The sequence below is a fragment of the Salarias fasciatus genome, chromosome 1 (assembly GCF_902148845.1).
Source record: "Salarias fasciatus chromosome 1, fSalaFa1.1, whole genome shotgun sequence".
Lineage (NCBI taxonomy): Eukaryota > Metazoa > Chordata > Actinopteri > Blenniiformes > Blenniidae > Salarias > Salarias fasciatus.
In genome coordinates this window covers 10,109,208-10,134,437 of record NC_043745.1, presented here as the reverse complement: position 1 = coordinate 10,134,437, position 25,230 = coordinate 10,109,208, and the positions used below count along the sequence as shown (strand labels likewise).

The window sequence follows — 25,230 nt, the reverse complement described above, 5'->3', positions numbered from 1 at the left end:
ATTACAAGGATTTTAGTAAATGCTCTTTGTGCTTATTTTAAAAATTCTCATCAGTGTAAAGCACACGATAGACAATTTTATCAATAAGCAAATCAATACTGTCAACAACTGCATGATTGAATTAAGCCTAGTTGTCAAACAACCAAATCCAAGAGTTTCCAACTTTATCAGAACACGTGCACATTCTATTTGGAAGGATAAAATTCTAGCTAGTAGTAAGAAAATGTTCAAACTGCATATCTGATGGCGCATCAAGTTTGGACTTTGAGCGTCATAGATTCGCGGTCAGTTTTATTCTTCTAAGCAATGAACCGATAACTCGAGTCTTGCAGATTGTGTACTTCTAAATTTCTACCACTTCTGCCCCAGAACGCCCCTTCAGACCACTTACTGTTGCTCTGTCTCGTATAACTGAGCAATCACGCTCCGCTAATCAGGGCCAGAACACAAGAGAGAGTCTGTGTTGAGTGTTCTCTGTTCATTCAGCTTAGAGTTAAAAAAAAAAAAGAAAGAAAACAAGAAAATACAGCTTCTATAAACTTTTTGACAAATTCTGAGTGCTACAGTTGGCTCAGATGTTTAATGGTGAATGTTCCAAACCTGTCCAGGGATTCTCCATCGCGGGGATCAAAAGGCTGAATAGTTGCTCAGCTGACTCTGTATTTATAGCAGGTCTTACATTCTTAATTAGCACCTGACCTACACCAGAGACGTCACAGTGGGTTTGACTTGCACATGAAATTGTGCAATTGTTTAATGTGCAGGCTACAGTCCTGCCAGGGCGGAAACTTCACGGTGAATTAAACATCATGTTGCAGGAGCCACCCGTCATTTGGACGAGTGACTCGTTGTGACTCACGCTGCTCTATCACAGCATGATCAGGCTTATTAAAAAACAAAAAAAGTTCCTCCATGCATCATATTCACATTTCACATCCACAAAACAAAGATTTAATTCTAAAAAACAGAGGCTACAAAGGAGAAAAACTTTAAGGCTTGTCCCTTCATTCTTCCTGTATTTTCTGAAGTCTTGCAGTTGTACAACCCAAGAATCTGTTTGTGATGCCAAACTTACAGCAATCAATCTATAGTGAAATTCCAGATGCCCTCTAAAAAAATAGCAACCCCTCCTCACACTGAGACAGGAAATGACTCCAACGAAATGGAAGTCGTATGGTATTTGCTTTTACCACATGGGCAGGGGGTGAGAAATTAACTCAAACCAGTGTCACGCATGTGGCAACTCCCGCAGACTCACAACGAAAACGGGAAAACACACAACTTTATTTGGCTGTGTGTGTAGAAAGATTTCTATAACTCAGAGGTTTGAGGAGAAAAGCTCTGCAGTTTTGCATTGTTTATGTAGTCTGTGCAATATAAAGGCTGGAATCAGAAAACTAAACCCAGATGTTTTAAAACACAGATTTTGTTATAATAACCTTCAAGAAAAGAAATGCAAAAAAACAGAACAGACAAATATATTTAGTTCAATATGGAATAAAGTAAAATAAAGCACTACAGTTGATGAATGCATACCTCTTTTCTGCATGAAGGTAAAAAGATCATCCAGGAACTCTTTCCTTTTGGGGTCATTGTCCAGCTCGTACAGCTAAAAGAGAAAGCACATACTAATTTAAAATACAGATATTTGTTTCAATTTTGCAGCTCATACAGCTTTTAACCTGACTAGAAGAAGAGCTCAGCTTCATGTAGTACACTGGACATTTTACCGTCTTTGTTTTCACATATTCATGCTTCAAAGAAAAGAAAAAAGCCAGAAAAAGGCCAGTTCTCTTTGGAGCACTTTAATTGGTACCATCTAAAAGTGAAGGAAAACCGACAATATATGTTTTTTTTTTTTAATTCTATTTCATGTGTGTCTTCAATGTTCTTTGCAGAACAAATACTGAAAAAGTACGTCCACAAAAGTCAATAGCCGACTGTTATCTCTGGGGTGTGTTCAAATACAAGTTTAACAGACAACATGTGGCAACATGAGGCAATGCATCCTTCACTCTTTGAAGCGCACTGGACGTTTCAGGGCTGTGGGGATATATTTATAGCTCTGCATTAGGGGAATGCTTCAAAAGGTTTCCAACTATCCTTCCTGACATGAGAAAGGATGTTACAGTGTAATTGGTTTTCTTTTGGTTGTTTTCATGACTTAACCCATTTGGGATCCAGAGACAAACTTTCAAGTGCTCACCTTAGCGAAGTCTCTGGAGGCCTCTCCTCTTCCTCTGCTACTGTCGGCCTCATCAGCCCATCCTGCGCTGCCATTCTGCAGGAGACGAGAGAAAACACAGATAAGGCCAGTAAACAGAGAGGAAGTGGTGAAGATCACAAACAACAGGATCCCTGTGTGGACTAGTCTCTGACTTGTAGGCGTGGCTTTTCAACTTTATGTGGTCACGACAATAAAAATCCTCCAGCTAAAACGGAAAGCTTTGAGATGAGCTGTAAGTGCAGCCCAAATCGTTTACAAAGCTGAACCACAGGCAGTACCCCCCCCATGCCACCAGTGATGTTGACGCAAGTCCATACCTTCTTAAGAATGGACTCTGACCTACGGTGTTGTGTTGATTTTTCCCCTCAAAGATCACATCAGGTTTGACCCTGACGGTGGGTCAAAAAGTTCACATTGGGCTAAAAAATACCTAGAGAAGATTCTAAGATCTACAACGCAAAACTCAACAAAAAGCTCACACTGACTCAAACTCCGAGAATGTATTTTTCCAGAGGTTGGAGCAGTATCCTCTGAAGTTATTGTGCCCCTGAGCTTCTATATCCCCCTCCCCCCTTCATCCTCAAACATCTCCATTTGACCTAAACCATCTGCATCTGCGCCTGCCCTGCCCCCACCCATGTCTTCCGACCCAGCTGGATACAAGGGCCCCCCATCCTTCAATCTTAACGCAGCTGTGACGGGTGGCCAAGTTCATGGAGTGTAGCTGGCTGTCAGGAGGGGCCAGGAGAGGGTGGGCTGGTCAGTAGCCTTAGTGCCACACATACACACACACACACACGCACACAAGTACACACATGTGCAAAGGTTGATCATGGTTGTGTGTATGTTTGTGAGTGCGGGGAGGAGGGGGATGGGGAGGGCAATGGCCCCACAAGACGGGAAGGAAGGAAAATAAGGGCAGAAAGGGGTGTACGGTATGTGCCGACCAGGAATGTCTCCTAAAGACAAAACCTATAAAAGCATCAGGAATCAAAACAAGATCCGTTCGGAGGGGAGGGGGGTGACGTTAATAGCTGCAGCCTGGGGTCTAGTTTCAACCGGGAGCCCATTGGTCAGCAGCAATTACAGGGCCTGAAACGAGAGCCAGGAGGCCAAAGGTTGTCAAGGCCCCTGAGAGCAAGTCATTTTCACCCTCTCACTCTCTGTATGTGTAACGGTTGTCAACATTCGTGCTCACCTAAACAAATACTCATCATCTATCAACTTGCAAACCCCACTGCAAATGGGGTGTTTCCCGGGAAACGGCTCAAACGCCTGAAGACACGGGTTACAAACGGGAAATGAAAGGAAATGATTGCATACTTAACCCAGATAAAATATTCAACTGCTGCTGCTGCTCAGCGAAGCCAAACTGGCCGAAAAAAATTTGGAAAAAAAAAAATACCCAAAACAGACTGAACTGCATTAACAAGGACAGGTCAACAAAAGTGTCTGATATACACGCCATGAAAAAGCAAAGAGAACACTGGGACTGTGTAAATACTGCATGTAGTCAGCAACACTGCAACACACTTTCTTTCATTCAGACAAGTTTTTTTTTCTTTTTAAATAAAGAGGCTTTGCAGCTTTCAGCAACACAATGCAGAACTGGTCTGTCTAGATATGTCCAGATATTTCCCATAATTAAACAATAAGCTCATAAAAACTGCAAAAGCCCAGCGAAATGTTAGGCAGCTGGAATCCTCTAAAGAAGAATGAGTGGATAACACACCCCTACTAAAACTCCCAGAGGTTTGCAGACTGCTGTTACAAGAAGACGGAATGTCACACAATAGAAAACATGGCCCTGTTCCAACTTTTTTTTTTTTTTTCAAGAGGCATTGCCAACATCAATTTGCAACTGAACGAATGTAATTCATGAAACTGAATCTTATGAAACCTGTGTTACATAACTGAAGCAAAGAAATACAAATATGCTTAAAAAAAGAGGAAGAGAGAAACACAGCAGTAGGCAAAATAACGTCATCAAATTAAAACCCAGCAATAAACTTTTCAGCTGACGCAGTGTGAAAATCAGCCTGCAAGTACAGCTTGTTCCTTATCAAAAAAGCATTGCACTGGAAACTTATAGGGTCTATAATATGTGAGAGATTACAGCAGGTTCATCATGTGAAGGTAAATATACAGTATGGTACATCTATAGGACTTGTGGACCTTTGTACACAATCTGACCGGCTCTGTTAAACTTTAACCATTATAAACGATTATAAGGGAAGATAATTCACATTGCAGACATGTATAGACCCACATGCTTGCTCGACTGAGGCTTTTTTTTTTTTTTTTTTGCTGCATGTGGCACCATTTGTACATGCTGGATGTTCCCTGTTCTATGGCCCAGAGGTCAACCCTGCGTAATCTTACTGACAGTAACCAAACAAGGAGATATTAAAGTGCATGGGTGAAGCAGTTCTGTCAGGTACAAAGTGAGCTCTGCCAGAGCTACAGGGAACTGAAATCCTTTCCATTGCTGCTGAGAAATAATTGAGAAAGTTTGATCCCTTGTGCTTATAAATACATTACACTGATCCATAAAATCCTTTACATTTAAAGTGAATATAGTCTCAACTCACAAGTATCAGATGTAACTCTAAAAAGGACAGACAGTAGCTACTACAGTAGCCTTTGCAATAGTTAGGGGAACGCAAATGTGTTTATATACAAACCACACACATACACATGCAAAAGCACACACGCATGCACACATGCACACACACCTCCCTGTAGGATCTTGTTTGTTACGAAAGTGCAGGGGTCAAGGTGTTCCTGACATCAACTGCGAACAAAGGTCAAAAGTGACAGAACACCACTGTCTCGTCACTGTCAGGCTGAGGTTACCACCAGCTCGTCTTTCTCAAGGTACATGTAGCAAATATGGAGTCACTTCAGCCCACTTGATGACCGATACCTCCACTCACTGTACACATATTAAGAGAAAATTCAACTGTCATTTGTCGTTGAAACTAGAACAAATAGATTGGGGTCCAGCACCTTCTCCTGGTCTTTATCAGTGAATTATATGTAAAATACCATCTACATTTTATCTGATGTGCTGAAAAACTTTGCCAATGTAGCAGACTTGGTGTATAATGGAAGACCACCCTTTGCCTCTGACTTGAGCGCCTCGGAGGACTGAAGCCACAGCCCAGACCTGGAGACTCTGGCTTTGCTTCAGTGAGCGCTCTGCAGAGTGCGAACAAACCTGAAGGAGCTACAATCAAAGAAGTAACCAAGCTCAACTGAACATCTGAATTCTTCACAGGCTGACTGCGTCATACTGTTTGTAGTTGTTTTATTACTGAAGTGGACTTTTCACAGCTATGGAGGGAGGACCACTCCGGGTGTCATTAAGGTTAGTTGTCTTTTCCAAAATCTGGGATTTTCTTGAGGATTTTGTTTCTGTTACTGTGAACCAAGGCACACAAACTTGTCCTGGACGTACTGGAGCTGGGTGGCAGGGGGTGACCAGGGGAGACTGTTGGGATTACATAATTTTCTGTCGTCTCTCCCTCAGCCCCAACCATTTACAGTATTATTCTTTTTAAATTGATGCACTGGGCTGCACAGTGGTGGGACGGCGACCACTCAATCCAGGACTTCAGGGCCTTTCTGTGTGGAGACTGTCATTTCCCCAGCACATGCATGGATAGCCCAGCTTTCTCCCTCAGTTCAAAGATGTGACTCGGGTTAATTGGTGTCTCTGAATTGCCTGTAGGTGTGAATGTGTTTGTATGTGTGTCATTTGTCTCTTATTTGTCCCTGTGACGCACTGACCAGGGTATAGCACTGTTTTAAATCAATTTGGAAGAGGTCAGCACCCTGACATCTTAAGCTGGAACAAGCGGGTGAAGAAACAGATGAATATGTCAACACTAACGTGCAGATAATACGCCTACATTTAATTGTAATTCAGTGCTTAAACAGTTTACCTGTGCTCCAACAGAATTGTGTGTTCCCCAAACAAAATGGATGTTTAAAACAAGAGGAGTAATAACATCTTTTAATGTTATTCTCGATATTGTTTCCCACGACTTTGAATAAACAAGTTCAACTGTGAATTTTTTTAACTGATTAACTCTTTACTTTTTTTTGATCATTTACCCACAGCAGAATGGAGTTCCCAAGCTAAAACAGCCCGCAATGCCAGCGGCTACACAGTCCTCCACCTAATGAACGACTCATCCACTCAGCTTCGCTCCAGCAGACCGGCTACACACCACTGCAGCATCACTTCCAGCAGCGGAGTGCTCTCCTGCACTTGACGAGAACCGCAATGAAGGCAGGCAGACGCCGAGTGGCTGTTGCCACGAGAAAAGGGCAGATGGTGCTTAAGATAAACTCAAACTTGCACTGCTAACTGTTATGTGATTAAACTGTGCTAAACCTTTAAAGTTATTACCGACTCTTTCAATGCAAACAGTTTGGTTACGTGCAGAAAAAAAAAATCTGTGCACTTCTATAACTGGAGAGTCAAAAAAAGCACAGTAATTATAACATGGAAGAGGTAAACCATGAATAGACATGTTGGCTCTTGAGTCGGGACCTTGGTCAGCCGAGGAATGTTAACACTATGTTGTTTTTTGTTAAGTTAGAGTGGATAGTGATGTGTTGGGACCGCTCCTTATGATCAGTCACTCCAGCCCCTTCATCACTTCCCAGCTCCACACCCAGAAATGACTTCTTTAAAAACACAAATTCCCACACCCTGCCTACCGACGTACGGTCATGACAGAGACGTGCAAGGCTCGGCTTGCCTCATAAGCCATAAATGTTTAAATTCACAGCTTGAAGCGAGTGTCTCTATGCTATGTACCTGAACAAGAACATTTCAGAGACGGAACGTATAGTTACACAATCTGCATTTCCTATTAAGCCAAATGAAATGATAATATTCAACGAAGGCATTGGACATGTCCGTTTGTCTATGCATGTGCGTTGCCTGCACATGCTCATGTGTGTGTGTGTGTGTGTGTGTGTGTGTGTGTGTGTGTGTGTGTGTGTGTTGGGTGAGGATGAACAGAAGGCTTCATATGTTTAAGCAGCCCATGTTTCCTTTCCGTCTCTCTCATGCTGTTAGCAGGTTTACTGGCCAGGCGGTGGGTGGCCTAATCACATTATGGCCGTACGTGACTGATTGGCGGAGTGCCAAATCAGGGATAAGAATGAGGTAGATGACCAGAAGTGAGCAGGGGCCGATCATCGCGAGGGGTCGAGGGGAGGGGGACTTTGTAAACGTTGACATACAAAAAAAAAAAAAAATGCGTTTGCGCCTGTTCAAGGTCTCTTTGTGGAAACAGCGAGTGACTGAAGTTCCCCTGTGGGTTAGCATTTTGATTTGCTATTACTTTCAAGTCTTTGTGAAAAAAAAAAAACACACATTAAAGAGGTAACCTTCACTGGGGTGCTGCTGCCGATATTGACAGAACGGATGGAGGCTGATCATTAAAACATGAAACAGATGTGGTTTTACAATGCGCTTTGCATTTTTTCAGGGTTTCACACCCTGAAAAAAAAACAATGAAATGGGTAGGCAACACACTTAAACATCTCTTGTAGATTCTGCTGGTCATGGTTACATGGCTGCTCACAGTTTCTGCTGAGAGCAACAGTTAAACAGAAAGAGGACGCAGTGAGAAATGCATAAAAACAGCAGCATCACTCCTAAACCTGGTGTCCTGTGAGCAGTTTGTAAACTATTGGTTTCAAACCATTGGTTTTCAGTCACATTTGAATCAGGTATCATTTCAAATGACTCCAAATGACTGTGCTTGTAAGTTTATTTGAAATTAAACACATGACATGAATGAATTTTGTTTAAACTAAAAATATAGTAAGTCTTTTTCATTAAATTCTCTATGCTTCTCATGAATCCGTGTGGTAAATGTGGTCAGTCACAAATTGACCCTCTGGTAGTGAGGATGACATTTTTACAGCCCAGTTGCTCAATAGATCATGTTGGTTCTGACGGAGTCAGATATACATACAGTATATGCAGTTACAGTGTTGCAGGGGCAGACTTAAATGCCAGTATACAATAAATAAAAGAAATTCAAGGTCAAGCGTAATTACTTTCCTAAATCTTGCAAAACATGCAACTCATTTTTTGGTCATTTGAAAATTGGAATAATTGCACCATTGTACCAGTCGTTCCAAGCACCGTTACCATGTGAACGGACACCCAAAACATGCTGAAAGCTTTATGGTTTCACTCGTTTTCATTGTTGCGTGAACAGGGTCTAAAGTAAGTACAGCAGACTCTGTGGGACCGGGCAGGACAGAAAGTCCTGGATGGTCTCGCACCCTCCCTTGGTCCTGGAACTGCCACAAATACAGAGGGGGACTGTTGTCAATGTTTCTCAGCAGGTATCCCGAACATGATTTCTCCCATTTCAGCTCCCGTAGTCATGTAACCTTGTGGATTGCTCATATCGGTTACTGAGCTATGAATCCAGTAGTCTTGCTGGAGTCTTGGACCATCAAGTGGGACCCATGCATTTAAGTCTGTGACCATTCTGGACAAGTCCTGAAATATCTATATTTTTTGATATGGCGAGGATCGCTCCAGACCTGGTTTGGGACTGATAAATCCTAACCGCTGACATTGCAAGATCAGGAAAAATTTCTTGTCTGAGATTTTAAAAAAAAATCTCTCCTGATCTGCTCTGTTTTCCTCGTGCTCAAGAATCTGATGCTTGAATTCATGTTTCTGTTTCTAAAGTGCAAAGAGAAAGGGTTGGTACAACCTGGAGTTCACCTGTAGTTCATTTATTTTTTTTCCATTTAAATGACCTGGGTGCATTCGGCGTTCAAGACACAAAATGGCCACTGCATCAATCTTGGCCCTCATACTCAATTTTGAGTAAACAAATTTTTGACCACGTGTGCATTTGCATAGTGTATTTACGTGACAATGCTGCAGACGACCTTCGTCGAGCTGACATTCTTTGCATAACCCTTCACTGGACAAACTGCATGATGCACACTCCTCCTTGAGCGTCGATGCATAGCTCGGAGGTAATTCTCACTCAGCCATTATGGAAAGATGTCTGGAAAAGAGCCACCATTTTAGCGAGGCCAGGCATGCCGGAACAAGAAGGGTTAATGGCTGCTGCTTGGGGAGTGGGGGGATGGATGGCATTGATTGCTGGGATGTTGACAGCACTTCTCCAATTTGATAGTGGAGCTGTTATTAGATGAAGGGCCTTGTTCTTAATAAAAGCATCATGTGATTTGCCCTCGCTCTCCCAGCAGGCTGGAGGTTGGGCTCAAGTAGCAGGAGGCCAGACGTGGAAATATTTAGCGACTGGTTCATTTTGGGAATTATCTTGATACAATAAGAGGAGGTGTGGTTTGCACTGAAACTGTTTAGCTTGATTAGCATAGTGCAGGAGCAGCAGTGGGTCAATATTGTTGGTGGCAGAAATAACAAGTGACACCGTAGGTTGGGAGCACAGCTGAAAACAGTTGTTGTTGCAGACTGCCAGAGTGATCCTCCGGACTATACAGAGGCTAATGAACAGAGGCACGTGTCTCTGCCATATTAGAGCCCTGTTAGCCCTGAGCCATACCCCTAACCCCCGTCTTTCTACTCCAAGCTACTGTCATGGCCCTCTGTGTCCCACCCTACGCAGCTACACACTGCACAGGCCGAGTCCCTTGGGCCACAGTCATTGAACAGGCAGCCCAAATCAATAGCCCTGGATGTGCAAACACAGGGAAGTCCCCAGCCCCCTCCGGACGCAATCTCGCAGCACACGTCAATACTCATCATCCTCAGTCATCTACCACTACGCCAGAGAAACGGAGATGAAGGCAGGATCGCAGCTACCGGGGCGACCTAACACTCTTCACCCCCTGACAAGACACCCCCAACTTTGAGTAAGTGCTGTCAGGGCCTCCGTGGGAAACTCTCACTTCATATTGAAAAAAGGAAAACAGTGTAAACAGTCACACCTATCCCCAATGAAAACAAAAAAACAGGCTTGTACAGGCACGATCCCCATAGCAACCCCAGGCAATAAATCGAGGGGAACGAAATGTCGCAGCGCTCCCGGCGCGAGCGCTGCCAGAATAGACGCGGGAGGGAAGAGCGCCTTTTGTGAAATTCACCAACATTCCTGCACACCAGAAACAGGATCTCACAATACCAAGAGAGACCCCCTCTCATCCCACAGGTACTCTTAACATCTCACTCCCTGACTAATCTTTTCGGGCCAAATTGCTGCCTGTCAAAACAGTTCAGCAAGGGAAATCTTTTAAACAGACACAGCAGCAGTAATTTAATCACAATCAAGGCCTCCAGTAGAAATGTGGAGCACAGCAACAATAGTGATAAATGGGAAGTGCCCACATTAGGGACTGCTGGTTTACTTAACAGTTCGTCATTCATTTCACTAAAACGGTCATTTAAGACTCAGGAAAATGAAACATCTAAAAATTTTCTGATACACATTGAAAGTTTTAATGCTGAAAACAACTAAACTCATCTTTATTTTCACTAGTCTGACTGTGTTTTGAGCAACACTGTCATGATTAGCTGGCTAAAGGTTACACTAATGCCATTTTGTCAGTCGGTCAATAAAATATAAGTCTGTTAACGCAGTTTGTGTTTTAGTCACGTATAAAGTTAAACAACTGTCGAACAGTTGCCAGCCACTGGTCGGAGTTTCTGAGCTGCCGGACAATAGTCTAAATATGGTGGTAAATTTGGGGGGGGGGGTTCAAAAGCAAGAAGCATGTAGACTGTGTCAGAAAAAGAAAAGAAAAAAACTTCTATATGATTAATCCGCAGTACAATCATCAGTGGAACCACATTTCATTCAATAACCTGCAGAGCGACGGCTGCAGCTGCTAGCACTGCTAACTGCCAATTCAATATCGTTTACCCAGAGACGCTGTAATCCCGCCTGCTCTGAAGAGAAAATGCAGTTGTTCACGACAACGTCCGAGCTGTGGTTCCAATCATTCTGTTGGAAGTTTAGTATTTAAAACGAAAGAAACATTTTAGAATTAGTTGATAATTAATACTGTTGGCTAAATTTTATACTCCCCCACCCCACTATTTGACCCACTACTTGGTATTTATTTCTTCTCCAGGAAGATTACAAGTCATTAAAATCTCTTATGACTCAAACAGCTTTAACTGTTCAGTGTGAAAAACAAAAATCTGACACAGCTACTGAGATGGGACCGGCCAAAAGTCAACAGCGAAAGAACAGTATGTGAAAAACTTCCAGTTTGAAACCAAGCAAAATCAGACCATAAATGTTCGTCAAGCTTGTTTTGCAGCAATTTTCTCTCAGCCTGTCCTGCATACCACATATGCTGCAAATGCCCACTAAAAGCTTGTTTGGAAATAAAAATGTGACCACATTTCATACTTAGTTCAAAAATTATCTTGATCATGTAACACATTTATGGGGAAACCTAACTTTTAACAAAGCTGGTCAGTATGAATGACCAGTTTTCGAAACCTTAAGATGAAATACTGTAATTACCAAAATTAATAATCCATAATTTAACTGTATTTTACGCTTAAACCTGTAATTGTCCTAACCAGTATACAAAAAACCCTTACACAATATATGATAATAATTAATAAAGTAAGAAAACTAATTGTACACTGAAATGGTTCCGTTGTTGAGGCGGATTACAAATACAGTATTAAGCCTGTTGCTTCATTTGCGGAGGAATAAAACCCGTGCAGCCTTCTGTTAAAATCCATCTGCGAAGTTGCTTTGGTGGACTAAGAGAAAGTGAATCTGCTTCCTCTCAGCATGGCTGTAAAAACGAGCTAAGTGGGGGGCGGCAATTGCTAATCCAAATCAAATAATTGGGGGCCCGATCCCTCTGCGGGACTCCAGGAATCATTTATAGTGGGCTTTTTACATCAAGAAGGGGGTTAAGGGTGAGGGGCACGGTGGGGGGAGAAGGGGCTGAGCGGATGGCGTCCTTTATCTGCTAACTACTGTAAAGGATCTCAGGGTGAGCTGGCCATACGCTACCGCCAACAAAGGCTCTGGCTAATCGTGATCCCACGTGCAACAAGAGGGAAGTAAATCTCACTGCCACTCGCGGACATATGGTAGAGTTTCTACTTACAGCCAGGTCCCACTACTGATTCTGGGCTCTCATTAGGAATTATTATGGAGCATAAAAAAGGTCACATATCACATGAGAGCAGAGCCAGCAGTGGAAAACAGGACCCCGGGGGGCTCGCCTGCCTTTCACTGTCCAGTCATGTTTGGAGCCAGAAGAGATTTCTGGCTTTTTTGGGGGGGGAGAGGAGGGGAGGGGGGGGGGGGGGAGGGACAGACAAAGTGGCGGGGACAAGGGGCTAAACGTCCAGGGGCAGAGCGTGTCGTTACCTGCCCTGGCTTCAGTGGTGCTGCACCTCTAAATAAGCCACTGAAAACAGGCCTAAAGGCAAGACCACCCCTCCCTCCATTAATCACTCCAATTACAAAGCTGAAAAAGAGACACAGAAGGGAAAAAAGGAGGGGGATTTGAAAGACACAAATAGGCAAACACGCAGGTAGACAGATGCACAGAGTAACAAAAAGAAAACAAGTCCACTGATCTACGCTCTTTTTCGTGTGTGTGTGTTCTTATCTAGTTTTACTACTGCAGAGAGAGAAAGAAAGGGGCCATGCTGTAACTAAAAAAGACCTCAAAAGAAAGGGGATCTACATATTTAGTTCCTGGGTAAACATATCTGCTGGTAACCAGCAAGTCTGGTTTGCCAAATAAACTGAGTGCATTTGTTCAGCTCCAGCCCTTTCACCAAGACACCACATTCCACAGGCAGAGGCCCCATCCCCCATTACACTAGCTGGCCCCTTTCGCTGCCTCACACAAATGCAACGTTTATAGGGTGGTGTGGCCAGAAGTTCACACTCATTGGTTCAAAGACCCTTTCACAGGCAGAGCAAACATTTTAGTGAATCACATCTGTGCCACTACATACAGTACTCCATAAGTTAACCCCTTACCGTAAGTCTTTCTGGGCCAGGAGACACAAGACCTCCAAAAAAAAAAAACCTAACTATGCACAGACTTGCATATGGGGCCTCCCTTGGTGCCCACTCATGGATAACTCGATTTGGAGCTATTAGTTTTGGTCCGTGGAGTGTGCAGTGGTAGATATGAAGTTGTCCCTGATACGCTGATTTCACAGAGGCAACAATCCCTGCTAGCGCAGTGCGTCAACACCAAAGACTGCACAATAAAACTACACAAACTGCATCATAATCGGACCCTTATAATCAAGCTCGCTTTGAGCTGCTGCATTCAGGTCAAAGTAGCTATTAGCCGTTTCTTCTGGGTTAAAAGCTTCTGCTAAAAATACCTTGCATATCTCACATCTTTCAAAGAGCAAGCATCTACTTCACCCCCATGCTAATGGCAGCTGGAGACATCACACAGACCTGATAGGCCCTTATATACATTCTCATTATACGGACAGAGCCAGGAGTCTGATACATTCAGAGTAAACCAAAAAAACTGGCTATTAGGACAAATTACTACATTCAGTTACATATAAAACGTCAAAGGTCAAAAAGCCTGCAGTCAGATGAGAAAATGACTTCTTCCTCAAATGGTGGGACGGGAGATTATATGGGTGCTGCAGTCGGGTTCTCTATCACATAAGTTAGTGTTATGACTGTCTTACTGAATCTGCAGTATCAAATGTTCAAACCATAAGCGCAATTCACAGCTTTTCTGGAGCCTGATCGATAAGGAGCGATTCCTCCGCTCGGAGCCCGGGGTATCTGTTTCCTCTCAGTTAGCGTTAAGTGTGCCGGGGCATTCCACCTCTGACAGGCCAGCCACCCCCCAGGGACCCCCGCACCGCATCTGGAGCTCATCTCCAGAGGCTGCATCTCCACTGAAACCCATGAAGAAACACCCGAAAAAGGTAAGAGAAAAACAAACTTTCAGGGAGGAGGTGACGGCTGCTGCTGTCATTATGCAACTATTGGGAGGCAGCGCTCAAGTTCGCCGCTTCAAACTGCTGCCATGCTGTGCAGCATTAGCCCAGCCATTTACACTTTCTGACTGCTTTAAGACCCCATGAAATAACATGTAATTCTTAATGGGTTTTTTTCCTCTTCAGTCCATGAGCTGATTGTAGATTTACGTTTTTATCTGAAAAAAAACTCTGTCAAATTGGATGAGTGATTAGAGTATTTTCAGATCACATTTCCCCCTTTTCTCCTCCAGTAAAAAGGGTGTCAGATATCTGATGAGCCATCAGCACCAGAGGGCATTTCCTAATCCTGCATCCAGAGGAAATATTTGGTTGAATTTCCCCCTGCCGTCGGTATCTCCTCGACACTCAAACTGAAAGCTCGGGCTTCAGATAACAGGCTGAACTGGCGGGGGTGTTGAAGAGACGTCCAGCGTGATTGGCCACTGATAATGTCAATCAATTCTGGAACACACGCCCACCACATTGAGGCACACATCAAGGCAAACATCACAAAATTATTGCTCACCGTGCACTTGAAATGACAAATGATGCCTTTATACGTTCATGTCGATTGATACTTTTTACGGTGGTAAATCAGTGTTTGAATAATCATGCTTACGGCTTGCCTGACCTGGTTAATTCAGACTCTGTACACCATGTTTCTCTAAAAAAGTAACTTGAAGACAAATTGACTTTGGCAGGTAAATTACTGCCTTTACAACAAGCTCAATATTTAAACTGCTGAGTATGGAGTACGAATAATTCAGCAGCTTGTTTTATAAGACGCCATGCAGCTTTTCAGTCAGTCCATAAACGGACATGATAGATAGACAGATAGGAGTGCTGCGCATATATGATCAGATTAGATAAAACTGTAATGATTCTCATGGGGAAATTGGATTGTTACCGCGGCAGGGAATATGATATAGATAACAGAACAAACAGACTGTACTGGACGTGACACAACAGGGGCAAAAGTGTCCACTGAGACCGGTACAATACATGAATGTAAAGACATACAGCACTTCCAGCAACAGATGTACAGGTAAGCAAATGTTTGAACAGTACATGGTTTGCAATCACTTAGCTCACTTAAATTTAATGCAGAGCGTATTTCCATTATGCACAAAAGAGGATTAACTAGCTACGCAAGATGCTCAGAGTGGCGATCCAAGTTTTTAGATGCAGATTCACCCATTAAATACAGCAGGTTTCAGCTCCTGTGAAAATGTCGTCAAACATATGACATAACTCGCGTCAAATTTTGCGTTTCTGCCACGTCTTTTAAACGACTGATCAGACCGCCTTGCACTTAGACCCTGGGGCTTCTTCAGGTTTTCTAATCACATTTATTTAGGGCAGGAAAACCTGAGATGTCTTTGTTTGACCAGATGGCTGGCTAATCAAGACTGACTCCACTGGGGGTTGGGGGCATCCCAAATCTGCCACAAAACATTATTGAACCATGGACCACATTAATATGCTGATCTCTCTTGGAAAAGAGCCCTGCGATCTGTTGCATGTTCATTTAAATTTCTAATGTAGGAAACTACAGTCAATGGCTGCCAAAGACCCACACCTGGATGCTGAAAACAGCGCATTCATCCAGCGTTTATTTCTCCCCTGGATTCATTAGGCCGTGCACGGCACGCTGGAGGAGCGCGAACAGCAGTTTCTAAAGCTTCACATTCAGTTGCTATAATATCCTACATTTATTGTAGCCCCCCCCCCCCCCCCCCCCCCCCACTGTTAATAATTCAGTTTTCTGAGCCACTCTTTAATCATTTACTAACGCAGCTTTTGAAATTATGGACTGAAGGAGACGTGGTCCATAGTTCTATTCACTGTGTGATTGTCTATTAACCAGGTCACAGGCTGATGTGAGCTTTCCGCCATCACAACTCAATGATGAAACCATTTTTTTTTCTTTTTCACACAGAAAATATAGAATAAAAAGGGAGTATTTTCATTAAAAAAACATCAGCATGATTCTTGACACCTTTTTAAATATGCAATTGACTGATTGGTTTCATATCGTTGATGCGTTGATATATTGATGTTAAAATGAGTCACAACCCAAGAAACAAAAGATGCTTTAGACTTAAATGGATTCTCCTAGCATCTGAGCTATAAAAAAAAAATATGAACAAATCAAATAAGAGATATGGATTTAAGATATAATAAACCTGATCAGTGACTGAGAGATCAATCTTATTGTATTCAAATCTCTGATTTTCTATTGAGTGCTGTGGTTGTTCCAAATTTTAATATAAATAAATAAATAAATAAATAAATAAATAAATCAACCAACCAACCCTCCCAAATTATACCACAAGATCTACAGTCGACACAAATTTTACCTGCATGGAGGAGTTTTAAGGCACAATGCCACCGGTGTCCAAAAGAAAAGAATCAACCTGCAGTTTGCTAGTTAATACAAGTCCGTGGTGTATGTGTATGTTGGTGTATGTTATTTAGTGTACTCCATTTTGTCTGTAAAGAAAAAAATCAATATATAGTGGCAGGTCTCTGTCAAGTGTTTGCCAACAAGTCTTTATTAGTGACTGGAAATCAGATGATTGATGATCCAAACATTTAAAAAAGAAAAGATTAAAATGAAAAAATGCAATTTCGTTGTATTTTATCAAGTCTTAGTTGTGGCTGGATGATGCAACAATATTCAGAACTTAATTCAGAAAGCTAATAAGCCACTAGGCTCTGAACATTTCTATCTGTAAAAGAAACGTCAGCCCATGAATCAAACGACCATTTTGCCATAATCTTGAACATACTCCGGCTGTCCAAAGACCCACGTCAATGAGTCACTATAGCAAACAGGACTTTGCTCAGGCTTGAGAGAAAAACCTATATTCTCTTCCTATATGAACCAGTGCAGTATTAAGGGTTTATCTTCTAATGCTTCGCTTCTGGCTTTTGACCAGACACTCGGCTCGCTGTTGGCTTCTAGTGACTTCTGTTTGAGGAAGCGCGCAGCCTTACAGGACTGAATGCAGAATGTAAATGCTGGAAAGCTGAGCCGTGAACACATTGCTTTTAGTGTAATGTGACGTTTCCTGGGTTGCAGCCAAGGGTTTTTCTTTTTTCTTCCTTCCTCCCTCTTACGAGCACACGATTACGCTCAGCCTGCGTTTAAAGACTTGGCAGACAAACAACTTGGCCGCATGCTACTATAAACGACACGAGATTTTTTGGCAGGCGGTGCAACGCGGGCTGAAAAGCAGACAGGCTATAGTGAAAGGAAAGCTTCCTGAAGCTCTTTGAGCTCCTTCTCCTCGGCGTGGCTTTGTGCCAGGTCCCCAGTCAGCTGCTGTGTTTACCCAAGTGCCTTGACACAGTGGCCCAGTTAGCACCTACAGGGCCTAGACACTAGCCTGGAGCTCAGCCAGAGCAGCAGCAGAAGTCAAGCTAAGAAAGCCACTAACAATAGAGCACTCTCACCCTTCACCTCCTCGCTTGTGCAGTCCTTTCCACAAAGGTGCACAACGCCAAGTCACAACACAAAGAGGCCGCATCTTTTGTGCTTTTTTTTATTCAGTCTGCCGTGCGGAGGTTGCTGTGGCCACGACACACGGACAGCTTTATAAATGTCACGCTGCTTTCCATTTCTTTTATGATTGTAGTGCGATTTTTTTTCTTTCTTTTTTTTAAGAAAAGGCCTGCTGCCTTGTAAAGTCTTTCAACAGGGTAGATCAGCAGATCAATAACAGCAATATAAACACCAATCCATACCAAAGCTGAGATTCAATAAGCCATTAAAAACCTTCATGTAAATTAGCCCAGAAATATGTACATAGACCTTCACTTCGCTTCAGACTTCTCACCAAAAAAAAGGGTTTGTTTGCATTCCTCACGGCACTGTATCAACACCAGAACACAAAGACATGTGGTTCTAATACATCTGACAGAGATTAAAAAAACACATTTACAAATTGCAAGCGTTACTTGCAAAATAACACTGAGGGAAAGTGGCTGTCTGGTAGTTAGCAAAACAAGCTTAGGACAGAATATTGCTGGTTTGAATTCCATTGACTATGGGTCCCTGAGCAAGGCCCAACAAATGAGGTTGTGCAAGAAAGGAATCAGGCATAAAAACTGGACACGGAAATCAAAAGAAATATTGATCCAAACACAAAGTCACCGTGAAATCCAAACCAACAAACCAGATGCATATGTCCAATGCTCAGATGTCAAGGACATACATTATCAAGACACTGAAACATAAAAAATGTTTACTGAAATAGCCAGGTATGTGCTAAACTGCAAGGTCCAACACAAGAGACTGAAGCCATGTGCGACGGTATAAAGGCAAAGCGTTGAGTTGAATACACAGCGCAGAGTTGAGATCACACACACATCACAAGGACAACAGGACCTCGCATACTATGCCAAGGGTCACTGAAATACTGACTTGATGTGCAGGAGCACTGTATATGTCACTATATGCCGTCAGCCTATATAAAACTCAAGGAGACTTTGCTCAATAGTGTCATATGACCTTGGCTCTGCTTCTTTGCAGCTGCCAAAGGCGTTGGTGGATGTCTTTGTTTCATTCGGCGTTTCCCCCCCTCTCTGTTTGCCTTCATTAAAGAGCAGGTGTTGAGATATGTTCAGTGGGAGTGGCTGTAAAGGACGAATGTGAGCAGCAATAGTGTGGGATGGTGGTGGTATAGGAGGCGAGGGGGGGGGCTTGTGGTTTCACTACAAACTGATCAAATTACAACAGACATCGGTAGCTCGGTTTCCATTAGAGGCAAGAAAGTCAATCCCCCGGGGTCGATTTGGGGAAAAAGGTGTGACAACTCCAATAGGCAGGCGTTTAGATGCGACAACTTTTTGTCCTTTATTTCGATTAAACGGAGGGAGCAGCGTGGCCACATGAGACGGTTCCAAATGTCATTTACTTGACACTGCAGGAGCGATCCTTCACACTGCCTGAGTTGCGTGCCTGATGGTTGACTGCGATAGCATCAGAAATCCCCTCCCCCAGTCCACAGCTTTCCAACTTCAGATAGTGTGACTGCGTGGCCTATTATCTGCAACCTCCTGAAACCGTCAATCCAACAATCATACATATTCACTGTGACTGGCCAACTGTATGCACGAGCACGTCAAGCATCATGCGCTCATTTTTTTCTCCTCCCAACGTCCCTTTTCTCTTATTAATCTATTTGTAGCAAATATTTGCTTCACAATGCAAAACAGCATAATCAAAGTTGCATCGTTTCCCTTTATTTTCAAAACGTTTTGCCTCCTAGAATCCTGTAAAACAGGTTTTTCATTTCTACGCATGAACAGCGATCAGTCTGGGAAACCCTTACCTGACGCTTCTTATGTATATTTGGCAAAACATAAAGAAACAGGTTTGTAAGTACTGGACCAAACTGAACAGGTGAACAAGCTACTTAAAGCTCAAAAGGTTATGCAAGTCTTGAGAAAAATAAATGAAGTAAATAAAACTTAAAAAAAAAAAAGGACAAACACGCACAAGTCAAAAAAAATACTAAGACATGGCTGATCTTCAAGCAAGCATACATTGCAAAATACCTCATTCATTTATCTAAGCATAATGGGAGTTGGCTGAATTAAGATAAAGACTGTAAAGCTCGATGACTCCAGTCTTATGTTTTACAGTCAAGCACACGTCTAAACCATCTATCATGCTCATGACTCATTTAAGGAATTACTCTTGTTCTCCAATATACATAAAACAATTTGGAAGCAATTCAACACTTGATCCTGTTTCACATTTGACACAGGTCTGGAAAACATTGTGAACTAGGGCTGCATGATATACAGCAAATTTACTGTCGCTAAAATGTACACATCTCAAAGAACTGACTAAACTATAATATATTATGTAAACAGGCTCCGTGCAACCATGCACAGCAATTCATATTTACATATTTCAGTCATACTTATCAAGAGTGTGCAGTCAACAGACTGTCATTTCACTTCATTACTATAATTTTACACTATAACTGAATGCTAACAATCAGAAGTCAGAAGCACAGAAATCAAGAAATAACATCATTTTGTTTAAAAAAAAAAAAAAAAGACATCAAAATCATATACTTCATATACTTTAAGTATTGATTGAAAGTCATGCTGTGATCACAAATATTGCATGTTTAAATAATATCCTGCTGTTTAACTATTTTGTACCCTCCTTTTTCAGGGTGCTTTCACACCAGGACAGTCCGGGGACTCGGTTCAATTAGAAGGAGAACACTGGGCTCGTTTATAAGGGACACGGAGCGGATTGTCGATCGGCGTAGACCACCTCATACAATCGGCTCCAAATTACAATCCGCTCCAAGTGAAGCGGATCCACTCGGTCGTTTACATGACACATGTTACAATCCGCTCCACGTACAATCCGCTTATACGTGGTCCATGTAAACGTGCCTACTGAAAATTTTCAAACCTTCGTTTGGTTTGGTTTGCTTTCACACTGTACTTTTGGAAGTGGATCAAAAGACCTGAACAATGTCATGCAATCACAACAGCTGACGCCTCAACAACCACTGATCAGACAGGAACGAAAAGCATGACGAGGTGGAAACCCGGCTCATTGATTGGTCCAGAATGAAAGCAAAAATCCTGCTCCTTCAGCAGGCGTGCTCAAAACAACCACGGTACGATCTTCTGACCGTATGTCAATGAGCGCCTGCACTTCCTCAGTACTCCCCGTCTGTTCACCAGACATTGTCCACCTTTTCCTTTCCGGATAGTTTCTGCTTCTTCGGATTCACGCTGTCAGCTGTGACCACATTTCACTTGATCTGGGCCGAACAGCGCAGGCGCCCCCAGACTGACTTGTAATGTGGAAGTCGCCTAAAAATGCAAGTTTGTGATTATTTGCTACATACAGCAGTGAGAATCATGAAGGCCTTCTGTTTGTAGATTGGTCTGCAGACCAACAAAGTTTCAGACGCACAGGTGCGACCAATGAAAATGTTTTGTTGCACCGGACAGGTGGCGCTCTGGAGCCGCGTGTGACCGAGTCATCACAACAAGACTGGCCAAACGGTGCTGCGATGTCCAGGGAACTGCGCCCACAATGAAAACGCCTCCTCCCGCCTGCCAGCAGCAGATGTGCCCTTTGGGAGTCAGACATATAAAAACAGAACTGTCTCTGCATGCACCAGCGGGTCCTCCCATCCAGCTCCTCCCATTCAGGCCCGTTGGCTTTTTTCTTTTACAGCCCCTGCGACACTGAGTGAAATGAATTGAAAGATCACCAATCAGGAGGACGACTGCAACGAGGACACGCACCCACCCCCCCACCCACCCACCCCCCCATCCAACTCCCTGTCTCTTGTTGGGAGCCCTCGGTGGGAATGTTCACTGTTTGAAGAGTTAACTCTTTAATTCCGTCTGGAATGTTTCCTATGGGTGGGGCAGAGTAGTGTGCCGAGCCAGACCACTAACCCCTCTTCCACAGCCGCAGCATCTCCTCCCCCTCTTCCTCCCCATTCATCTCCCTACTAAATTCAATACCTCTATTTCTGGGAAGGGGGGGTGGATCTTCAGCACTTAGCTGTTAAGAGGTCAGCACAAAATGAAGCTTGTTCTGTGCCAGCGTGATTACACTTTGCACACTAATCCAAAAATGTAGTTTGCGTGTTAGAGAAATAATCCCCGACAGTCATTTTGGGGCCATTTCATGAATGCCAAGGACTTCAAATACGTCTAAAAAGGACTTCAGACTCCCAGCTTAGCAACTTCAGTCACTATATTCAGCTGTATGTAAACACAGGTAAACCTGTGTGTAAATAATAAACACAACCTGGAGGCTCCGGAAAATACTGGATCATCCGAGTATAGATATAATGATTTTTAGAGGTGAGAAATAGAATTACTAATCTGATAACTAATTTTTTACAATTGAAAGGCTCCTATTTGAAATGAAATATAACAACTTTTCACCATATGAACTGGCTTAAAAACTGATATACTGGCTTACTGTACATTTTCTGCTGCGCTGCTCGACTCTTTTTTTTTTTGGGGGGGGGGGCGGGTGACTGATCTTCAGGTGTTTTTACTGTAAAAATATCAACTTACTGAAAGTTCAGAGACGTGTATATTATCTGACACAAGTAACTGTGTCAGCAAACTGCTGCTCTTCACTCTGTATTGAGGCGTCACAACATAAATGTATGTTATAACATGTCAACTGGGATTCTATCATTTAATGTTCATATTAACACTTTAAAATTTAATATTGTCCAAAAAATGACTATATGTCATATTTAGTAACGGTTCATTATCATTAAAAATTGAAATTACGGCTGAAAAGCAGCACTGGGAAAACCAAAATTTGATGTGACGTGGTCTAAATCGGGGATTTCCTCCTTTGCAAATATTTTTCATAGAGCAGAATTTGAGGACAGTTTAGTTTTGGGAGAACTTCAAATGTCTAGGACCCGTCTAAAGAGTTTGAGTAATCTGTGTTATGACAGTAGAGTATGCAATGATTGGAATTATGTGTGTAAAACAGTCACTGCCAAAAAATTTGCTTCAGGTTGTTTGAGTCAGAGTGAAGAAGAAGGAAGATAAGAAGAAAAAAGTCAACAGCTGCTGCTGCTGCTGGAGCAGCAGAGGAAAGGTTATCCACACTTTAGAGAATTTAGTTAATTTTTTGACTTTTCAGTCAGAATGTATGATTTAAATGCGCCTGTGAGAATGTAAGTCCGCATTGAGGGATTGCAGACCGGATTAAACGTGGGCCGTGTCTGAAAGCTGTCAGGTTCAGAGTCTCCTCGGGCCTCCCCAGTGGGGAGTCTTTGCATGTTGTTATTGTGGTGGACGGCAATGACTTCCTGGGGAGCTGCTTATGACAGCAGAGCTGAAGGAGCCTCCGACTGGACACACCAGGCTGTCTGACCGCGAGGTCGGCGGGCGACGTGAGCTGCTGTCCATTAGGCTCGGAGGTTTATTTAACAATCTTCTCCCGAGGCTGCAGCCCTGGGCTCTGAGCTGCAGGTCCGTCTGTGGTCCAGGTGGACATCAGGGAGACTGCTCTCTCCGTTGTCTGTATCGTAATCATGCTATTGATTGCATTCCTGGCAATGTTCATAGTATAATTGAGATACCAAGGCTGGGGCTTTAAACGCACTGTGCATGGGGCAGACGCACAACATGTTTTAATAGACTTCAGCCTTGCTCATTATTTCTCATCTGATTGACCTCCATTTGCAGGCGGTTTGAACAAGCAGAGGTCAGATGGTAATTCCAGCCTTATTACATCAGCATAACAGGAAGTCCAGTAATCAGAATAAGGCTAAGTACACCATTTAAAACCCCTCTGACAGTTAGGAGACGAGACGCTAGTCCGACACGGAGCAGAAATCAGGTCGGGTTGGCAGCGAGGCCTCCTGAATCCCACCTCAAGCCCTTCAGGTCACAGCGACACGTTGTGTGTTTCGAACAAACGGCTTATTTTGTGACAACACTGCAGCGGGGTGCCGGGGGTCTATCTATTCCACATTCCGCTGTCAGATTAAAACCCGGCGTCCATCTGCTTAAGACAATGTCCTCCTCATTTATCATAAATGAGCGGAAAATGAGGCCAAACATTCCAGCCTCTTAAAGCCCACACACAATCCTTATCGATCTCTACGCTGCAGCCGTGCAGCTCCCCACTTCCTGGCTGATGTGTTGCCGGGGCGACAGCTAAATTATGCAACAGCGCAGCCTCGAGAGCCCGGCCTCTTTGCCTGAGTGGCGAAAGCAGGGGCTTGAGCGTGGCAGGTGACTACAGACACCAGGCGGCCTGAGAAAGCAGACTTGTAGTACAGTCGTCTGGTTGTCGGCGTGTTTTTCCGACGTTAAAAGAATCCGTCACCAACCTGCGGACCTGCGCCGCTCTAGGCTGAGCGCATGAGCTCCCTTGTTGCTCTGATTCACTGAGCCTCAAATCCTGAAACAACTTTAGTTTTGCATATTCTGCTGGTGCTCCGAGTTTAAACGAACAACATCTCAAGTCTCCACAAGCTGCAGGACATATTCAGCTTTTTGCAGCTTTACCCATTCACAAGCAGAAAAAAAATTTCTGGTTTGACTAAAACTATTCAAGAAGCGCCCCTGCTATAGTCTCTGAAATTCATGTGATACCAAACCATCATATTAAACACAAAGGGCACTTTCTTTTAACTCCTGTGGTGTTAAGAGTCAACGATATATGCAAGTTTTTTTAAGCGCAAAAGCTGCAAAACTCACTCTAACCGACATGCAAATTTGGGATCCTGCAAAATTAAAACAACAGGAAGTTCTGGAAAGAGTCTCACTTTGCTTTTGTTTGACATATTCAAATCTAATTTGGACAACCTCACACCAGGTAAAGCTTCAGCTCCCCACTGTTTGAGGGAAAGCAAAAGTCATTAGGGCTGCGCATCTTCAGGAGAGTCATGACACCAGAATGCAGAGTCCCATATAAAGCCTCTAAATAATTTATTTATCTAATAACAGAAAATAATGTCCCATTACAATTTCCAAAACAGTTGACAACTTATCTGAATAATTCTGATGTTCCAATTTACTGAAAAAAGGTAAAGTTTTCCCTGCATCACTGTAAAAAATGTCATTTGCATGTTAGTGTTCATTCATACAAACTTCACAAAAAAAAAAAAACTAAAAAAAACATTCATTCTCATTGCACACAATGTGGGCCTGTTCCTCCAAGACAGACAAAACGCGGTGCAGTGTCCCGCCCTGACGTGGCTGATGGGTGTTCAATGAAACGCTGGAGGATGTCATGTCCATCCATCTGGCTGCAGCAGCATCAGTCAACAGGTTGTAGCTGCTGTGGCTCGCTGTAGCGCTGCGTCTCAAAAAGCTCAGGATGCGCCTCATTCTTCCGAACAAACGCAGGACTGCGTGGAGCTGCAGCGCAGCAGAGAAAGTGTGCCAAATGAAACACACAGGAAACTCTATGGTAAGATACCAGCAAGCTGCAACCCAGACGGCTGCTTTCAGAGATGAAGGCACTCAT

The 25,230-nt window shown here is 43.2% G+C and overlaps 1 protein-coding gene across 2 annotated transcripts in view; it reads right to left on the bottom strand.

The window, feature by feature from the left end:
* LOC115388049 (AT-rich interactive domain-containing protein 3B) overlaps positions 1–25,230 on the bottom strand; it is a 56,291-nt gene that overhangs the window by 24,315 nt on the left and 6,746 nt on the right. For both annotated transcript variants that reach the window (XM_030090993.1, XM_030090985.1), the window contains exons 3-4: positions 2,207–2,281; positions 1,537–1,609 (exon numbers count right to left, since the gene is read on the bottom strand). In XM_030090993.1, coding sequence (XP_029946853.1) covers positions 1,537–1,609; positions 2,207–2,281 — 148 coding nt within the window. The remainder of the gene's footprint in view (positions 1–1,536; positions 1,610–2,206; positions 2,282–25,230) is intronic.